We start from the raw sequence: 17,291 nt of genomic DNA on the forward strand, positions 1-17,291 counted from the left end.
AGTACTTGTTTGATCTAATTTAATTTAAAAGATAAATTTTAAAATTTAAATATTACAAATAAAATTTTATCATTTAAGTAATGTGGATGTACCTTTCATTGGGGCATTACACTTAGGCATAATATTATGTTCTGCTTTGGTTATGGGCTCTATAAATCGTGGCCTTTGTTCTCTTACTAACCTTATCACGGGTGTAAAATTGTGACCTCTATTTTGAGTGCACTCACTATAGTGACAAAGTGATTTTTGTTCTACTTGGCTAATTTTAGATATACACAACCTTGCCACATGGATAAACACGATCTCTATTTTGTTTATAATGTTATTTCGGTATGCTTGTCCCTAAGGTCTTTTGTTTATATTATTATTGCAATAAAATGCTTTTGAAATACAACAGCAGTAGTCTAAATAGATTAAAAAACGCATACATGTAAATAAATCCTTTATATAATTAAAGAAATAAGTTCAGAGCAGTAGATGCACTTCACTGTTCACACACTTAAATATGATCGCACATGAAAATATTGTAATACAGCTTACATGGTATGGTGGTCTTTTATTTAATTAGTAACACAGTTTGCATGCAAGCATGCCTGATAACATGATACTTGGAGATTCCAATTAAGTTACCTGATGAGTAAATGCCCTAGCTGGTCATCTCAAGGAAGTAGTACTCCATGCCTAATACTTTTTTGGGGAGTGGAGATTTGAATAACTGACGAGAGTTATATTTGTATATGGAGTTCGGTACCTATCCAAAATAGTAATTATCATGCGTGCAAGGAATACTTCCTAGCAAGCCAGATAACCAGGGCATTAGGTTATCAAGCTTGCAAAATGTATTGCTGATGGGATTCCAGATTTGGATTCCATATGTGGAGTTGGAATCTAATAATAACGGGTCCTGTAAATGGAGGAGGTTTTAGGGGTCTTAAACCTACAATACCGGGGAAGAATGCGCTTAATGACTTTAAGAGAGAACTTCCAAGTACTCTTGAACGCAACATACAGAGGGAACTGCAAGAGTGCAAAAATACTGACTGGAAGGAATGCAGCAGTATACATAAGCGTGGTAGTCCACCGCTTCTTTAAACGAACGATGAGCATAAGTGTTGCAGCAAAAGCAAGCATGGTCACAGCCACTGAGAAGAAGAGGAAGGTGAAGCCGAGTGTGAGTTTCCGAGGAAGAGAGTGACGGAAACTCTTGAGATGTAAGGGTGAGGTGAGGATAGAGAGGAACATGACTACGGAAGTTAATGAGCTCGCAAGGGAGAGAACGTCCATGACAGTGAAAATCAAGAAGAAAGGGTCGTGCAGGAGGATTGGCGTCCCAGTTTTTTCGTCGGAACCACCTGGCACGGTGTAAGCAGCCGCAAAGGCTACAGTGGCGATAAGAACTGCGACAGTAGAGCAAGACTCCGAGGTCCGCTTCAGCCATTCTTGTGCCTCCTCGAGAAGTTTTTTATGGGATTCTTCGAAGAACTCTTCGGCGGTCCCCACCTTCTCGCTGCTGCGGTGCATTTCATAGTGGGGGGGTGTTATCTTCCGCACACGCTGCATACATGCATATAGAATTGTTAAAACATTTTTCGATATAATACTAGTCATTTACTGTATATCCATAGTGAGTGTAGGCTATATATCATGTCTCCTCATAGGCTATCCATAATTTTTGGATTAATAGAAACTCTTACCTATCCAAAGAAGGATCTAAGATATTATTTTAATAATATTATACACCACATTCATATTATTTTTATCTTATTATATAATATGAGCACATTTATCATCATTAAATGATAAAAAATTATTTAATAAAAAATTATTTAATAATAATAAATGTGTAACATCTTATATAATAAAATAATAATATGATATATAGAATTTTCTATTATTTTAAGATTATCCTAGACAAATTAATTTGAAAATAATGAATTAGGGGGTAGGCAAAAACTTTACTTCGACTCCGTCCGAATTTCGACCACATGTTAGCTCCGAATTCTTACTTAGACCTTAAAAAAAAATAAAAATCGGTGAAGTGAACGAATGTAGGGGTGGGCAACGGGGCCCTACCCCCGCTACCCTGCCTCGCTTCCATTCTGCCCCCGTATGATAGGGCGGGCAACCCCGCTCCGCCCACCGTATCTAGGGGCCCTAGCGGGGGTGGATGACTACCTCCATTTCCCTGCCCCCCGCGTCCCCATTTATATATATATATATATTATATACATATATATATAAACATAAATATCTATTTATATTTTACAAATTATATATATATATATATAAATATATATTACAATTTGTTATACTTGTTCACAAAATATGCATTGACAAATTTAAAAACTACATAGTTTAAAAATTAATACACTACAATTTATACAAAATATGCACTAACAAATTTAAAAATTACATAATTTTTAAATTATAGTCATATTTACAAAATTTAAATTTATAATTTGGATCTAAAAATATATTTTTAATTATTTTTACACTTATAATAATTTTTAAATAAAATAAATAAAATATTTTTTTAAGTAAAAATAGGCAGGACGGATTGGGAATCCGTCCCGCACCCCGCCCTCACATCCCGGGAGCGGGGGACGGGGGTGAAAACCCCATCCCCCGCCCCATGCGGGGTAGGGTGCTGGGAAGGGGTGCCCCTGCCCCGTAGGGGGCGGGCAGCACCCCTAGGTGAATGTTACTTTCAAGATGACAAGATCCCTGATCGCTCGTTCTTTTACATTGACGGCTAATTTGAATATAATGATAACATTGCACATATTGGCCAATGTTAGGGTTCCAATTTGGCTCCCTTTTTTTTCTGATTTGGTATTTTATTTTATTTTTTTAATTTTTTTTTTTACTTAATAATTAAAAAAATATTATTTAATATTATTATAAATTTTTATATATTTTTTAAAATATTTAAAAGTGTTAAAAAAAGGATGTAAAAAAAAACTTTAAATATTTTTAAAAAAATAAAAAAATTGACAATATTATTAAATAATATTTTCTTAATCATTAAATAAAAAAAACTAAAAAAAAAATAAAATGCCCGATCGGACAAAAAAAAGGAGAGCCCCTAGCATTTTTCTATATAATTCATTTTTACTCTCTCACACTCACAGTATTTTGGCTCCTATTCAGCGATCTACTCGCTTTCTAGTCCCATTTTCTCTTCTTTTGTTTCTGTGGAGCCATCTTACAAAGGAAGAGCATCGGAGTACGACGATGACTCTATATCAGTGGCTTTAGCAGCCTAGACTATATATGCCATTGTTTGACGGTGGACGGTGGCCAATCGAGTCGTCTCTCTCCCCATGTGACACTGACACTCCGACGTTCCGACTCCAACAACTCCGATCGAAGTTGGAGTCCGCTCCTGATTGGAGTCGGAGTTGGAGCCCAACCTAACCGAGTGAGTTGATGATTATGAATGTGTGTATTTATTTGGCAGCTTAGCAGTACAAGAAATTAGCAAGAGGGGGCTAGCTTAATTACATACCTCGAACCATCGCAACTCCTCTTGCAATTGGAAAGCTGGACCAGGATGGTGGGTACTTCCAGTGTGGTACCCCATCTCTCCAACTTGATGCAAGATAGTGTAACCAGAATTATCAATCCGTCGAACTAGCCTGGCCATTGGTATATCCATCTTCTTTACGAGGTGAAAGATATCCAATCGACGGTGCCTAATGGCCTCATGCAATATGTTTCTGCCCGTTTCCAGACATAAGTGCTCGACAGCCTGGGGATACACATCAAGTATCTCCTCGACAATCTCTATTATTCCTGTGGCGGCTGCCAGAAGCAAAGGTGCAGTCTTTGTGGTTTTATCCTTCGTAGAGGGATGATCACTGCTTTCTGCAGGTACATTAGGAGAAGATCCTGTTCCCTCTTTCTTCTCCCCCTGGCCAGGAGAACCAGTTTGACTTCTTTCTTGGTTATTTCCGTCGTCTTGACTTCTCGAGTTCATGGGAATCACTGGTGACACTTTGTCGCCTTCTCTAGGACTACTTTCCTCCCACGACACATGATCTTCTATTATTAGAAACTTGGCGAGTTCGATAGCTGATTCATGCTTTCTCTTCTCATCATATATTCTTTTCATCATCGGCCATCCTGTTCAATTGCAAGATTGATAGATAGATATACATATATATATATATATATATAGAGAGAGAGAGAGAGAGAGAGAGAGTACCTCTGCGAAGACATTCCCAAATTGATACATTAATCTTTCTTAGCTCTGCCAAAAATACCTCTTATTAAAATATAATTAAATATATATATATATATATCTGTATATATGCTAAACTTTAGATTAATTATAGAAAAGAGGTAAAGTCTACCAACTACTCCTGTATAAGTATAACTTTTTTAAAAAAAAACTACTCCGGTATATATAATTTACAGAGCATAAGTCGATAAAAAAAATAATAAAAAAAAAACAGAAATAAATATAATATTGCTGGCTCAAATTAATCCATAAAGTAAGAAAACCAGTAGTACTGGTTTTTTTACGGTGGCGGACGGTGTATATTAAATTTAATCCATATTTGACTAATCATGACATGTACGCTGCTATTTTATAATATATTTTTAAAAACGATTAATTTAATAACCGATAATGTCACGTCATTAAAATATTATTTTTAAAGTTAATTTTTTTTATCTATAATTCGGCATCCAAGTTTCACGTAATTGTCTATATATATTTTATAGAATATAAAAAGAATAATTAAAAAAAAAAACTACGTGATCTGTGATTCTGTATGATCATTTACCTGAATTAAATTTCAGTACTATCTTAGAGACGTAGCACGGTGTAGGGTGCTCAGATTTTTTCTCCTGTGTATTCATACCAAAGTCATAATCATTATCTCCAAATTCATAAGCATCTCGTCGGTGGCTCTTTTTTTCCATTTGAGAATCCTCATCACTGGTGGGAACGCCTGTACACATAATTTATCACGATAATTTATAAATTTTCTTTTATATAATTTTTTTCCTTTTATCAAATTATTAATTAGAGTAATAGCTCGCTGTGTATGTTGATGCATTTTTGTTCCAAAGCCCAACATACATATTAATAAGATAAAGGGAAGGGAAGGGAAGGATAATATGTATGTATCAAGAGATTCATTTATCACTGTACGTATAGGGGTCACCACTCCCCGTAGGGGTGATACTCACATGATGCTGGGCGGGGTACCCTCCCTCGCACCATGCAGGGGTTGCGGATTTCTCTCCCGTTCCCCGTCCCCGAGAGGTGGGAGTGGGAGAAAAAATCCCATCCGCCCACCCCCAGCCTAACCCACTACTTTGTGTTTAAAAAAAAAAAAATTAGTCTAAAAATATTTTTTTAGACCCAAATTATAATATAATTTAAATAATAAATTAAAATTTATAAATATAAAAAAAACTTAAACTCATTAGAATTAGATTTTGGATTGAATTGACCTCCTAAACCAATCTTTATATAGGAAGCCAATGTAATACAATAGTCATCTTTAACCCATCTTTAACCTCTTAAATATATATTTATTTATATATATATAAATAACTTTTTTTTTATATATATGGAGCAGGGGCGGGAGCGGGTCAGCAGGGATGGGGCCACGCTGCCCACCCCTAACTCCCCGTACGTCCCGATTCCAACACACCCAAAGTCGCACCAGGAAAAACTTTGGTCATGTGCATAACCAAAGTATTTCTCTTTATTACTAAAATTGTAGAATGTTGAAATGAATTTCAACCCTTGATTACTTACAATTAAAAATATTTATGATTTCAATCAATTTGATATTATTGGAGAATGGATAAATATTGCAGATTTTACCCAAAAAAAGAGGAACCATATATTTTATCGCGCGTCTTTGTAGGAAGACCAGATTTAAATACATTCATACACAAATATATATATATATATGAAAAATGTTAAATATATCAAAGAAAAATTTATAAAAAATTTATTTTTTCACATATTAATTATTGATATGTTAAAAATAATTAATTTTAAATTTTAAAAGAAAATTAATAAAATAAATCTTATAAATAAAAATAAAAATAAAATTATAAATACATATAACATTTCTCGTGTATATATATTTTATATATATATATAATATATAATGTACTTACATATTAATGAGATGAAGGGAAGGATAATACGTACAGTGATAAATGAATCTCTTGATTAATCCGTAGTTGGTGGAGCTCTTGAATGCTGATGGAACGCATGAGAGGAGCTGAAGTCCAGCTGGTCTCCTATTTTCAATTTCTCTTTCAACTAAAACTTTATACCTTCTAGCTATTTCCAATGCAAGACCTGTACGTGTTAATGGCAGTTCAAATAGGCCAGGAAAGAAGTACTATTTGTTAAGAGAGAAAAGGAATAAAAATAAAAAAGGAGCATCAAGGAAAGGAAGAAAGAAAGAAAGAAAGAAAAATAAACAAGATAAAACCTCACCAAAGAAGCCAGCGACAATTGTAATTTGCAGAATGGTTGTTCCGTCAGCTCTTTCCAAATGAGGTTCAAGTGCTTTTCCTTGGTCCCGTTCCTTCTGGGCTACTATATCAGCTAGGACAGCGAACATTTCAGCGCAACCAAAGTGGGCTGCTCTGAAGAGAGCTGTTTCCCCGTGTTTGTTAACCTTATCCAGCAAGCCTGGAACTGATATTAACAGATCCTTGGCAAGGTTGATCATGTTGGCTTCCGAAGCCTCGTGGAGAACGGTGTTCCCAATCGCATTTGGCTTAAGTAGAGTCTCCTCATTGCATTTCTTCAGGATCTCTCTCGCGATGTCCTCTTGTCTCATGTAGATTGCTATGTGCAGGATGGTATCCTTGAACACAGTTGAGCTGGCAGAAATGTCGCCACTCTTTAGTTTTGCATACTCGGCCAGTACTTTTGCCCTGTCCCCTTTCATGATGCCCTCATAAATTTCTTTAAAATCGGTTAACTCTCGAATTTTTTCGCTGGACGGTGCCGAGTTCTGCGGCTGACTCCCTCCAGCTTGTTCTTTTTTCACCCCGGACAACAATGGCGCTGTCCCTGCAGCATTATCAGGCTGGATTTCTTGGTTTTTGTTCATGGACGGCGATGGTTTCATGGAGACAGAGAAAGAGAAGTTGTGTTAATTAATTGGCTCTTATAATTAGCTAGGACTCCCTCATCATATATATATATATGCACACACATGACATTAATTATTAGGAGAAAAGACTAGCATTGCATGCATGGGTACCTAATTATTTGGTTAAGTGATCAGGATCATATCATATGGTTGAGTATGATTCACTTAATTCTTCCCTCTTTTTCAATTTAGAGAGCATCAAGCAAAGAACTATTTGCTTGTTGCCTTCAGTTCAGAATCCCATGCAACTAATTATTGCTTCATTTAGTATAATGGAGATTGGAGTGTTTCTTTCCTCTTTTTCTTTATTAAAAGTAGAAAAACACTACTAAACTACTAGCCATCTTTTGCTTTGTACTTCAGATTCTTTTTCATGAAACACGTTCTACCTTTTTCAGGACTATTTTTATTTGTGATATAGCGGAAGCCCATAGCAGAATTAAGTAATTAATAAGAGCATGATTGCCTTCTTTATTGAGATCCTTAAATCCTAATTGTGAGAAGAGAAAACAACCCAGAAAATTATCTTAATCAGTTAATTAATCTACTTAATTAAAAACTGAGATAAAGAGCCTAGCTAGGTTGTGTCATATAATATCATTTTGACTCATTTTCAATTGACTCCTTATAAAATTTACTGGAAAATATCAAACAAATCATAAACCTAAAACCCAAACCTCAATTAGATATGCTATATTCTAGATATGGCACTATCCATCTAGCATTAATAGACGTGATTTTATATTTAAATGATATGTTCACACACAAATATATGCATATATTGTTATAATATAAAATATTAAAAGATTAAATTTGACCATTTCCATCGGTTTATACTTTTAAAATAAACGGTGCTTCGCTGAGAGATCTAGAATTTGAATCTTAAATTTACGCTCCACCCTATTTAGGATAAGTTTGGATAGTGAGTTGAGATGAGATGAATTGAAATAAAAGTTAAAAATTGAATAAAATATTGTTAAAAAAATTGAATTGTTTGTTTTATTTTATGTGAAAATTTGAAAAAGTTGTGATGTTTAAATGAGATAAAAGGCCCTTTTTTGTATCCAAACCACCCCTTAAAAGAAAAACACTATAGACAAAAAAGAATCTCACAAAAAGATTCCCCATACTGATGTAGCACACTGCAAGTGTGCCACGTCTCCCTTTTTTTTCTTTCTCCCCCTAATCTCCCCGTGCCTCTCCCCTCCACTCTTCCCCCTCCCTGTGGCCGCCATAGTGGTCAGGGACCATCTCAGGGTGGACAGAAGCCATCGGCGGTTCAAGCGACACTGCCAACGGGAACATGGGAGCTCACGGCAGCTCCCCATGCACGTTTTGTGCATTGTGTCGTGGTGGTCACGGTGTGGTCACAACTTGTGTGGCTGGGGTGGTCTGGAACCACCCTAGGAGGGAGGCAGACATCGCTGGCGAGGGAAAGGGAAAGGAAAAATGGAGGAGGGGAGAGGCACGGGGAGAATGGGAAAAAAAAAAAGATGTGGCACACGCCACATTAGTGTGTGGAATCTCTTTGTGAAATTTTTTTTATGTCTCTAGCAGCCCTCTATTTCGTTTAAGTTGTAATCTTGTGCGAATTAGTAAATATCAATTGGCTATAGCTCCTAAAAACTTCCGATCCGATCCTTTGACTTAGTTCATTTTTCCTATTTATACATCTTTCTTTAATTTTTCTCTTAAGAAATATAAGTCATATTATTTTAAAAAAATTAAAGTAGTACATACATAAAATGTATGTAATGACTTCTTAAGAACTTAAATGTTTGGCCTAGAAATTCTCTAAAAGTAAAATAGATATATATACACACAAGCACACAATATTGTTAGCTAGAATATTACCATACTTATCAAATAATATATTCATAATACTCTAGTATGTATATATGATAATATGACTTATTCTCTAACATATTTAGTTTATTATATAAATTAGTTATTACCAATTAGTATTAATTATTGAGTTATTGTACTTTCATTATTTCTTTAACTAGCCTCATTTACTTATAAATAGAGATAGATTTTATGTACTCAAAAACAATTGAGAATAGCAAAGATGTAGCCATCAAATTCTCTCTCCCTCCTTCTCTCTTCGCCATCTCCTTTTCTATTTATTATATTTTCTACACACATTAAAAGAAATCATCACGGATAATTTTTTTATTATTCTCTTTTAAGTCTTGTCCAAACTTTTTTTATATATTCTCTTCAAATGTATCATCTATGTTTAACACTTTTGATAAATGAGATATAAGAGTCTAGATTACTCTTATATCGCATTTGTGATCTTTATTTTTTTTTAAAGGAGAAAATGATTTTCTTACAATAATCTCATATATAAAGGTATAGAGGAGATGGAGATCCCTACGATCACTCTCAAATCACATGCATGTTTAGTCATTAAACTATTTCATAGTCTAACAGAAGACCCACCATCAAGGTGGCTTTAGTTGGGAGTCCCCTAAAAGGCTTGTCCAATATTTCTACTACAACCATGAGATGTTGTGTTGTATTAGTTAGAATTCCGCCGGTTCCAAATGGGTTGTGGTTGAAAAAGGTATATGCTCCATATATAGCCTTGGATGGGAAAATCAGCCGAAGCATCAAGATCCATTACGCAATGCAGTATCACAAAACTTCCACACTCCTCTAAGAAGATTTGTGGGACTCCACGCCGAGAGTCAGATTGTAAAATCTGCAAGTAGTGGTGGATTATGGCAAATAGAAATCGCCAAATGTTCACAAAGGTGGTGGTAATTTGCAGGCAATGGATTAGGCACTCAACTAATTATCTCTATAAAAGGCACGTGAGAAAGTAGTAAACTAAGTAGGGGTGCTACCCGCCCGTATCCCCTCCCGCACCCCATCCAACAACACATTCTTCACACAAAAAATTGCATAAAAATTATACATAATTAAAACAAACAAACAAACATTGCATAAAACCAACAAAGAACCTCATATAAGTGCATATCAACATATATCCACAATCGTGACCATGACCCACAGCCATGATTGTGGCTTATAAAGCTTGTAGATCCATGGTCACAATTGTGGGTCTTTGACTTATAGATTCACGACAGCGACCATGGTCTTAGGTTGTAGAGACTCGCGACCAAGTCGTAGACTAACCATTGTAAGTTTTGGGTTGGTCGTGGGTGGAGAATAAAAGATGACTGAGAGGGAGAGAAAAAGAAGAAGATGAGAGAAGATGAAGTATCATAGGAAAGAGGAGCAACGCCAGCATGAGATGAAGGGAAAGTACTCCATGATAAGAGAAGAGAAGAGAGGTGGGTGGCTAAGGAGAAATAAGAGAGAGAAAATGGTTAGGATTTTCTGTATTTATATGAATTTTTTTAACATATATGTATATATTATATGTGCGGATGAGTGAAATTTTAGCTTAAGTTAGGCACTGCCCACAACCACACCCACACTCGAGGCGAGCGGGTTGCTTTCTCATCCCCATATGGATGGGCAGATTAGGTAGGAGGGCTGGGTCACATAGGCCATCTGCCTAGCCTTAAAATAGAGCAATGATTAGACATTTAACTGCATTGAATTTTAACTTTAGGGAAAGCAGTAAACTAGGTAGAATTAATGGAGGATCGGACCGATTGCAATCTCTTGGTTGTCCACAAAACATAGAGAATTGTATGGGTGAATGGAAACCCATGTGCTAATGTTGGAAAGGCTCAAGTGATTGACTCTGGAAGATTTCAGAATGAGGAATTTGATTAAGCAACATGTGTGGTAGTTTGAGCTCCGGTGTTAGGTGACACCTGTGCTCATTCACCCATCATTCTGAGGTGCAAATGTTATGGAATGAACAACAACCACTCATTATTTAGGCAATCATCCTCAGTGACCATTTGGGAATTTGGTGGTACATGTTGTTGGATGTGCCAGAAGATAATAGATCAATTGTTTTTTGTTCTAGACGAAGAAAAAAACAATAATGACTTCTAAGCTGAGGGTTGCCCTACTCATATTGATACCTTACGTGGGTTGATGAAGTGGTGGGATTAGAGAGATAGACGTGGGTTTAGATCTAGCAAAAGCAGTGAGTTGTGATCATTTATTGTTATAAAGTCGTATGATATAATACTTAGGGGTTGGCTCAAATGATAAAGGTCTTATCCTTAGTGGCATGCTCCCTTCCAAATCCAAGATTCAAATTCCATTAGATGCAAACAATTATTTCTATGGGCTATCAAACTAGGAGGTTTTTTTCTTGAATTATCTTAGATACACTTTTGAGAAACTCTTTACCTAAGGCCTATGCATCCTAGGATTAATCAGGGTTGTTAACGTCGTGTTTTGCACACCTTTGGACTAAGCTCTGACAACTTAGGTTTTCGAAAACGAGCCCTGCATAACGTAGAAAAGAGTATGGTTTTTAGAGGGCGGCATTGGGGCCAAGTAACCTTCGATGCCTAAGTTAGTAAATATTCTTGGAGTGTAGTAAATAAGCAAAAAAGTCTAAGAATCAGAGAGAGTATTCTCATACCAAGGATCTACTACCAGTTTAAAGAGCAGGTCATGCCTGCTTTCCTAAAGTCCATGTTCCCTGTTACTGTTCCTTTTGTCAGGGTCTTTAAATACGACATGACTTTGCGATGACGTCATTAATGCGACGTGTTGTCCAGGTGGCGGAACCATTAATGCGGCGTGGTTCTCCAACCTTCTCCTCCCAGTCTGCCTTCCCTCTGGTCCGTTCATGCGGCCTTCTCTATCAGTAAATCAATGGTTCCCCATACATCATGCCTACTGTGCGGGTGGGCACTTGAGGACTGGACACTACCCGATGAGTCCTCAGATTGACGAGTCTCATCCTCTGCAGCACCATCCTTCCTACAAGTCATGTACAGAGGAACCTCCCAGTAGGTCGAGTTATGCTTTCGACTGGGCTTAATTGGGCCCCTTGGGCCTTGAGGGGAAAATCCTCTTACAAGGGCGTTGTTCCATGACATCCAATACCAATAATAAATAAATAAAATTGTACCATATATCTTTAAATGAAAGAAATGTAAATAATATATATTTGGAGTGTTGTATTTAATGTTTTACACTATTCATAGCACAATACATTTTGGAAAATAGAAGATAAAGGGCATAAAAAATCAAAGAAACACACTCAAAAGACATTTTTTTCACCAAAAAAAAAGAAAAAAGAAAATACAGACCTGCCGAAAACCAAGAAGAGGAGGAAAACAGACGGGCATAGCTAAATAACAACCCCCAAGTCCTAGCGCAGAGGTCGGTTCCGAACCATACTTGTTCCAGAAGGAAGCAAGTTAATGAAACTCAGCAGAAGATCACTCACGGTAAACCAAACAATATTGAGATAGAGAGGGAACTGGAGAACAAGAAAAATAGTGACCGGGAAACATGCCAATGTATAAATTGGGATTGCAGCCCAATGTAGCCTCTGCTGTATCATAAGCACGAGTGTAGCAGCAAAAGCAACCATCATGGCCGTCACGGAAAAGAACAATGTACTTAGGCCGATTGCGATCTTCAACGGAAGAGACCTCCGGAAATCTCGTTCGTGCATTCTCGATGTCATAATGGATAGGAAAACTACCACGGAAGTCAGGGAGAAGCAGAGTGACAACGTGTCTGAGACTGCGAAGGTGCGAAATGGAGTTTCCTCGAGAAGCAATGGATGGCCTGTTTTTGAGTTGGAACCGCCGGGGATGGTGTATGCACAGGTAAAAGCAACGGTGGCTATAAGGACAGCAACTATAGTGCATGCTTTTGTTGTTTGATCTATCCATTTTCGGCCCTTCTCTACCAACTCCCGATGTTGCTCGGTGAACAATTCGTCAGCTGTATGATCTTGTTTATTGCGGTGGTTGATGAAATACGGAGGTACAATTTTCCGCACTTGCTGCATTTATAGAAAACTAATTAAATTTTCACATAAAGGGTGACAGAAAGTTCATCCCACTTCTCAATTTATCCCCTCAAGTTGCTTCTAGCTTGGCAGAATCCAGATCAAAGCAAGAAGGATTGTTAGAATATTATAATAGGAATGCAAACAAATAAATAAAGAAAAATCACAATTTCTATCAGCTTGAGCATTTGAGAATTCATCAAGACTTTTAGCTAGATTCTGGCTGTGTTTTCTTTGGCAGTGGGATGAGGCAACTGTCTAAACAGTTTTAACCCATCTTCCCAAGTTTGAACAGTCCAGCATTTGAGGTCATGATATTTAATGGAGCATTTGAAAAAAAAAACCCAAAACTGACATATTTGCTGAATGGAAGGATATCGAAGTCTTAAAAGGAATGCAAGCAGTGAGAGCAAAATAAGAACCTTAAACCATTGTATCTCTGACTGCATTAAAAGAGCTTCCCCAGGCCTGTCAGTCAGCTGATGCTCGCGAAAGTATGCAGCTTGATGCAAAATGCTGTCACCATTGTTGTTGATCGTCCTCCTAAGCCTTGATCTCAGAGCATGAGAATGTTGGAGAAGATGCATGATTTCTTTCCTTCCATGTCTTGCTACAACATGAAGTATATTCTCACCTTTGTCATTTTTGTGTTCAATTGCCTGAGGATACAGTTGCAGAATGACCTCTACGATCTCAATGATCCCATTTCTTGCAGCTGAAATTAGTGGAGCCTCAGAAAGTGATGCAGTATCTTGAGTTGTAATCCGTGGAAGCTCTTCTGGATCTTGAGGGAGGGATTCTTTTCCATCATTTGATTCATTTTCATCATTTGATTCATTTTCCTTCATGTTGTCAAATATATTGAGTTCTTCAGGTTTTTCTCCAACTTTTATTCTCATCCATGTCAGGTCCCTTGTAGCGAGAAGTTTAACAAACTTAACCGCTCTTTTGTGCTGGCTTTTTATGTTCCACAGTTCTCTAATGTCTGGGAATTCTATTGAAATCCAATGACAGAAAATAAGCAAGATGAGGTTAAAGTCGATACTAGCAAACCACTTTGCCAAAGCAAGTACCTATTTTATATAGAAATAGGTACTTTGAGCTATACACTTCCACACACAGCTTCTGTCATGTTAGCAGCAGCAGTATGAAGGGTATATCCTTCACACAGGCTTGCTGATAGAACGACAATTTTTATATGTTGATCGATAATTGTTGCCAACATGAGTTTATATACATTTAAGCTGGAATTGAAATTTTGATATGCACTGAGAGTGGCAGAAGAAGAATTTAAACATGTTATAAGCAACCATCTGCATGCTAGTTGATATACTTCTATAAACACAAGCAGTTTTGTACCTTGAGCTATACACTTCCACACACAAATCCATGAAGTGGCTGCAAATTTGCATAATTCAGGGTTAGATAGTTGCATACAGATATACCTAGCAGAAACAAGAGATGCGCATATATATTGAACCGCAAAATAATTAAGATGGGAAGCATGATTAGTCAAATGGAGTGCCGTATATATATTGAGACAAATACAAACTGTACGTTTCGATGAAGAAACCTAGCTGTACCCAGTTGTGCGAAGAAGCACCCAATTTAAAACCTTGGTATCATAGTTCTTCAAGATTTGTAGACAAACAAAATCTGGGGTTGGTCAGAATCACTAGCAGGTGCGTCCACTTTTTTCTCATTTTGAGACTTGCAATCAAACACAATTGATCATGTGAAAATTTTCACTTACATGCATTAGCTATTTAAAGTAGTTATAAAAAGGATCATTCTGTTGATATTTCCACAGGTCTTGAGCATTTGACATAGGATGTCTGGTTTGTCAAATCTCAAACCTTGTAGATCCAAAGAAAACGTAATTTGATTGTCAAGAATCCCAACATGCAATATCTTAATAAAGAAATTAAAATGAAACATTTCCGGAAAATTCAAAAAATTTAAAAGATTTAAAAACTTCTTATGTATCAAGACATCCTACGCCAGTGTTTTCCCTGCTAGAATAATCAGCTACCATATCTGTTTGATGGATTGGGTGTTTCCCTATGTATTTTCTATGAAGGCCAGAAAGGTAATGGAAAACTTTGATGAATGAACGCATGGTAGGACCTAGCTAGGAGCAAGGTTTCCCCTGCCTCCATTACCTATACAGGCATTCAAGCTTCTGAATCTACCAGGGGAACTCCTGTAACAGCCAGACTCCGGTTCTTCTCTTCCACTTGAAGTAACCGATGTTCCAACACCAAATTTGTCTTCATCTGGAAGGCCTGCATTTAAGATACTAATTCAGGTATCCATGTGTTATGATGCCAAGTAAACAGAGCATTAGCATTGGTCTATGCATATGCATATGCAAAATCAAATTTGCATAATATGACTCTAAAATCTTTCACATTGGCTTATGCATATCTAAATATTTAGCTACCTATAAATAGTGCTTATCTAAATTTGGATAACCACTATTCACCCTACAAATCATATTTAAATAATTATTTCTCTCTCCTCCCACTCTCTCTCACACAATCCTTTCATTTTCTCACTCCTTCAACAACAAAACAAACATTCACTTGCACATTCATTTTATTATTATAATATATTATATATATTTTTTTCATTTTATTATATTTTTAATATATTATTATTAAAAAATTATATTTTTATTATTATATTTGTATTATTAATGTCAAATGTATGTAGTGGATGTTAATTGTAAAATATATATAAAAAATGGATTTTAGCAAAAAAATAATAATAATATTTTATTATTATTTTGTTTCAAATATGCATAAGTCAATGTGAAAATTTTGCTTGAAGGGCAAAATAGATATGCAAAAGAGGTAATTTTGCATATGCATATGCATAAACCAATGCTGATACATATGCAAATGTTGATGCATATGCAAATTGCTTAAGCTGATAACATATTTGTCAGGCATACAGAGATAGAGCAGCCGCTTCAATATGCTCATGGGATAACCGCTCTTGAAAGCAGATGGCATGTTAGCTAGCAGCTGAAGACATGTCATGCCATTCTCGTCCACCCAGTCTCCAAGCATATCATCCCATTCTAGCACCTTCAGAGCTGTATCTGTAATTGACATAGAGAGATCAGAGAGAGAGAGAGAGAAGTCTGAGTCAAAATTGATCTGCATGAAATGAAAGAGAGACGAAGTACTCTACCAAAGCATCTGCTGAGGACAGCCATATGAAGAATGGTAATGCCGTCCTTCCGCCTGCGGTGAAAACTCTTGTAGTTGTCCCCAACTTTTTTGGCCAAAAACTCAACCATTTCTGTCCTGCCAAATGCAGCTGCCCTAAACAAAGGAGTTTCGCCAATGTGATTGTTTATATCAACTGCCCGTTGGTCACCAGGTTTGGTTTCTTTTTCGGCATACATAATTAAGAGTTTTGCCATTTCAACATTTCCATAAGCAGCCGCCTCGTGAAGTGCTGTGTTTCCCGTTAAATTCGGAAATAGAAGTGCTTCTGCATTAATCTCTAGCAAATCATTGAGCAGCTTCACGTTTCCGCTTTGCACAGCAATATGAAACACAGAGTCCTTGGTGACGTTCGACAGAGGAAAACCAAAGCATTCATATTGATTCGTGTAGAACTCTAGCAACTCTTGCCATTCTTTCTTCATGGCTGCCCGATAAGGCTTCGTCATTCTCGCCACACTCCCCATCTGTGTGTGTGTGTGTGTGTGTGATAGCAATCAAGCTATGTTCCATAGACCGCGCGGTACCATTTAAAGGAAGTTACCGGTACCTTCTTTGCTTCGTTGCGTAACCAAGCAACAAAGGTATGCAATATAACCATAAAGAAAAAGTTTTATGCTTCATGAATCTTCTTTTCCTTTTTCACCTTTTACCAACCATTGTTCATCGAAATAAAATGTAGTTCTAAGCTTCATGAATCTCATGGTACTCCTCGTGCTCACCACACAAACACCATAATTGATGTCTATTACCTTTTACTGTCCCTAACAACCATAATCCAAGTTTAATGTTCCACCTAATCGGAGGTGGTAGTGGGGTGGAAATCTGATGTCTGAGATTCAAAGGTAATTGGACATTTACCCAATGGCCCCGTTTAAGATTTCAAGGCAATAGAGTCTCATCAAGTGACAATAACGCCTACTAAATGAAGATCGACAGGGTGTGTCCGTGAAGTCTGATTAGTCTTGAAGTGTAACTGATTCAGCCTAGTTTTGAATATAT

General features: G+C 36.7%; 2 protein-coding genes across 2 annotated transcripts; both read right to left on the reverse strand.

The window, feature by feature from the left end:
* Positions 1-431: 431 nt before the first annotated feature.
* On the reverse strand, positions 432-7,139 carry LOC108992709. Its single transcript, XM_018967335.2, has 6 exons — positions 6,476-7,139; positions 6,182-6,334; positions 4,791-4,958; positions 4,208-4,252; positions 3,509-4,125; positions 432-1,554 (listed from the first exon to the last, which is right to left on the reverse strand). The coding sequence occupies exons 1-6, from the start codon at positions 7,116-7,118 to the stop codon at positions 889-891; spliced, it is 2,292 nt and encodes a 763-aa protein (XP_018822880.1). The 5' UTR covers positions 7,119-7,139; the 3' UTR covers positions 432-888.
* Positions 7,140-12,209: 5,070 nt separating this feature from the next.
* Positions 12,210-16,798, reverse strand: LOC108992705. Its single transcript, XM_018967334.2, has 6 exons — positions 16,252-16,798; positions 16,010-16,159; positions 15,216-15,338; positions 14,413-14,451; positions 13,476-14,047; positions 12,210-13,047 (listed from the first exon to the last, which is right to left on the reverse strand). Exons 1-6 carry the CDS (start codon positions 16,754-16,756, stop codon positions 12,403-12,405), a joined length of 2,034 nt encoding a protein of 677 aa, XP_018822879.2. The 5' UTR covers positions 16,757-16,798; the 3' UTR covers positions 12,210-12,402.
* Between the last annotated feature and the right edge of the window lie 493 nt (positions 16,799-17,291).

Source organism: Juglans regia, chromosome 3 (genome assembly GCF_001411555.2).
Source record: "Juglans regia cultivar Chandler chromosome 3, Walnut 2.0, whole genome shotgun sequence".
Taxonomy (NCBI): domain Eukaryota; kingdom Viridiplantae; phylum Streptophyta; class Magnoliopsida; order Fagales; family Juglandaceae; genus Juglans; species Juglans regia.

What these genes read in the sequence shown, in the direction of transcription:
- LOC108992705 (XM_018967334.2), bottom strand. Translation starts at nt 16,756, where the DNA reads ATGGGGAGTGTGGCGAGAATGACGAAGCCTTATCGGGCAGCCATGAAG. An exon ending in TGTCCTCAGCAGATGCTTTG is followed by an intron (nt 16,160 to 16,251) that starts GTAGAGTACTTC and finishes TGTCAATTACAG; the next exon opens with ATACAGCTCTGAAGGTGCTA. An exon ending in AAGCTTGAATGCCTGTATAG is followed by an intron (nt 14,452 to 15,215) that starts GTAATGGAGGCA and finishes GCAAATTTGCAG; the next exon opens with CCACTTCATGGATTTGTGTG.
- LOC108992709 (XM_018967335.2), bottom strand. Translation starts at nt 7,118, where the DNA reads ATGAAACCATCGCCGTCCATGAACAAAAACCAAGAAATCCAGCCTGAT. An exon ending in CAAGAGATTCATTTATCACT is followed by an intron (nt 4,959 to 6,181) that starts GTACGTATTATC and finishes TTATGTGTACAG; the next exon opens with GCGTTCCCACCAGTGATGAG. An exon ending in TTGGGAATGTCTTCGCAGAG is followed by an intron (nt 4,126 to 4,207) that starts GTACTCTCTCTC and finishes GCAATTGAACAG; the next exon opens with GATGGCCGATGATGAAAAGA.